At 42.8% G+C, this 3398-nt stretch overlaps 1 protein-coding gene across 2 annotated transcripts in view; it reads right to left on the reverse strand.

Annotated features, from left to right (window-relative positions):
* Positions 1-3398, reverse strand: part of PRMT3 (protein arginine methyltransferase 3) — a 119931-nt gene that overhangs the window by 78998 nt on the left and 37535 nt on the right. For both annotated transcript variants that reach the window (XM_019552045.1, XM_019552046.1), the window contains one exon: positions 952-1051. In XM_019552045.1, coding sequence (XP_019407590.1) covers positions 952-1051 — 100 coding nt within the window. The remainder of the gene's footprint in view (positions 1-951; positions 1052-3398) is intronic.

A 3398-nucleotide genomic window follows, 5' to 3' on the forward strand; every position in this document is an offset into this window, starting at 1 on the left:
AATCTCTTCTCCCTTGTCCAGGTGATAGGTCACCTGGTCGTAGAAGGAAATGAGATTGGTCAAGCAAGACCTACCCACCCGCAACAAACCCGTGGTGGCTATCCCTTAGGATGTTGGCGTCGGCCAGTCCAATAAGGATGGCCTCTTTAATAAACTTTTCTAAGATCTTCCCTGGGATAGAAGTCAGGGTGATGGGCCTATAGTTAGCCGGATGCACTTTCCTCCTTTTCTTGAAGATCGGCACCACATTGGCCTTCTTCCAGTCTTTGGGCACTACACCAGAGTCCCAGGAGTTTTCAAAGATCTCTGCAAGAGGCTGGGCTATGATGCTCACCAGCTCCTTGAGTACCCTGGGGCGTACATTGTCAGGGCTGGCTGACTTGAATATATCCAGCTTCTCAAGGTATTCCTGATGTTCTCAGGAAGGTGTTCCTGATGTTCTCAAAGTGTTCCACATGTCTTCCTGATGTTTCTCCCTTGGTCCTATCCATCAACTTATTCTCTTTTGGTATAATAATTAACATTTAAGTCATTTTGGAGAAGGAAAAAAAATGCATTTCAACTAGCTATATGCACATCTCTGTAAAAGCAACTAAGATAATTTTTTCAAGATGTAGGGCATTGTTTAACACTTTTCAGACACTTGCTACATTAAACTCAGGACAAGAATATATCCGTAAGTTTTTTTGGGACAGCATGCCACACAATATGCAACACAATTTTAAAATCTTGACTGATGCAACATGTGTTTTCAGGAGGCATGTAATCAGGACTATTTTCCCTACTTCCCATCACGGGAAGAGTTTTCCTGCAGATGAGACAGATTTTGATGAAAAAATTCAATGAAGAAAATCTTCATATTACATTAAAAACTGAGATTCTTTTTATGACTAAAAATGATGCATTTCTGGTGAAACTAACTGCACTGTAAAGGATGCTTGTGTATCTTACCATCCATTCAGATATAATAATGTCCACTTTTTCAATTGGTAGGTCTACTTCTTCAATTCTTCCTTTGATTAGGGTAACAGTATCTTCAAGTTTATTCAACCTATAATTTAAATTTACAAGTTGAAGTTATAGTTTAACAAGTTATAATTCCATACCTTTTGCTTACAAGTAAATGTCCTTTAAAAAAAAGGCAACAAATTTGACTGAGAAAAAGAAAATTATGCTAAATGTTTGCATTTTGCTGTTTCCTTTCCAAATATTGAATCATTGTTCTCTACTGCAGTAAAAAGACTATCTCTAGGTAAAATATTTTCAGAAAAAAAAACTCATATTACAGTTAATGGTGGGAAGGGAATAGTCTTCCTCTTAGGTTATATTTTAACAGAGAGTATACAACAAATTCCACAAGCTAAATCAAGACAAGTGACAAGTGAACATGCTGGTCAGTGGAAGACAAACGAAGCATCCCTCCTCCCTCCCCACCCCCAACTTCCGCCAGCACTGTGCATGCAGTCTTTAGCGTCTCCCCCTCTCTTGGAGTTGCTTGTTTGCAACTCTCCTTCTTGGACCCCTGTGAATAAACCTACAGTTATAGTGTAGCATGCGTATTCCAATAAAACTGATGAAAACCAACTCTTTTGCAAAGCTACTTTGCACACAATTTGTGTTGTTAAACAAAATCAACTGCAGAGTCGCAGAGAACAAATGCTCCTGAAAGATCAATAATACAGTTATTCTACAATAAAAAGCATTTTCCTCATTACACTTCTAGGCAATGTTATGTGCAATGTTTAATACTGCAGCATTCCAATATTACCTTCTATATAAGGGAAGTTATACTAGAAACATATAGTCTGCAAGAGGTACATTCTGCCATGTCACTGTAGTTTCTGGAATAGTGCTACATTGCAATTTAATGGCTAAACAACTTGAGTTCTTGAATTTTAATATTTCTATTCTCTGTAGTGCACCATATCAATCTTGCTTGCATATGCCATTATCATGACAGCTAATGTTAGAGAGGACAGAATAATTATTCACATCAGTGAAATTTATTTCTCTACTGAAATTCTTATCTCTGCCCCTTTCTGATATCTTACTCCCACAATCTCTCTCTGCCTGACTTTCAACACAACTCAGTAATCTCTTTACAAATTTAATCTAGAAGACAACAACAGACACAATAGGATGGAGGGAAGATAAAAGAGCTACATTAAAATTTGAACTGGTACATATTTAAATAAGGGATCAATTAAATATTCTCTAAAATGTGTGAATCTTTTATTGAAGAGGTTATACATCATCAAGGGTGTGACTTGTAACAAACAGAATTATTTCTGATACTAAGAATCAAAATTCAAGTTTGGTTCTTAGGTCTAATCCAGTTAATATTAGGAACTAATTATTTAGATAACTGAAGGGCCAAAAATAAAATTCATTATACAGGCTGTATAACTGACATAGAAAAAAAGAATAATGTTGTTTCACCGCTGTACAGAAAAAAATCCAAGTTAGAATCTCATTGTGGTACACTTTAAGCCTCTATTCTGTGAATCACATGAGAAACTAACTGGGCAGCTACTGAGTGCTAGGAAAATGGGTGTGTCACAGGAGCACTTGGGTGCCCTGTTCCTATGAAGGAATAAGGGCTGCTGAAGCTCCTTGAGACAGGCGTTGGTTGCTGGAGCAGCCAGGCTGGTCACATGACTAGAAGCGGGCAGGGCCGGGCCTTTATAAACAGCCCAGGCCAAAGCCTAGCCCCAGTGGGGCAGGACCCAGAGAAAGGGGCCAAGGGGGCCAGGTAAGGCTAAGGCCGCCTGAGCCCCAATTAGGAAGAGTCCCTGAGGGGCTCCACAGTGGTGGGGACCCCGGTGCCCATGAGGGCACAGTAGTAGGGGTATACTACCCCAGCCCTGACAAGGTGCACAGCGCCAGCGAGGGCACTGTAGTTCAGGGTGCAATACCCCAGCCCCGAGAAGGGGCAAAGAGGATTTTGGGGGGCCAGGCATGGCTAAGGCCACCTGAGCCCCACTTGCAAGGAGCACCCGTGAGAAGCCCGAGGGGCTCGTGTTAGGCCCAAAGGGGGGCACACAGGAAGAGAAGCCCAAGGTAGGGTGCTATTATAGAGACGAGCCCAGAAAGGGCGAGTCCGCGATTATAGAGAGCCCGGAGAGGGTGAGTCTGCGGAGGGACAGGCCCCAGTGAGGGGCACCATCTGTACATGGGCGAGTATACTGAGGGGTGAGTATACTCAGCAGACCCCAGGAGGGGGGCGGATATAATTGGTAGGCCCAAGAGGGCTAGTGGATAGAGGGGTGCCGGCTGCGTGACAAGCCCAGGGGCGCCAGTGAAGGGGCGTCGGTTGCGTGACAAGCCCGGGGCGCCAGTGAAGGGCACATACAGGAAACTGACCAGATAACGTCCGGTACATCTGCGAGGCTTGGGGC

The sequence above is a fragment of the Crocodylus porosus genome, unplaced genomic scaffold (genome assembly GCF_001723895.1).
Source record: "Crocodylus porosus isolate Cpor-Errol unplaced genomic scaffold, CroPor_comp1, whole genome shotgun sequence".
Lineage (NCBI taxonomy): Eukaryota > Metazoa > Chordata > Crocodylia > Crocodylidae > Crocodylus > Crocodylus porosus.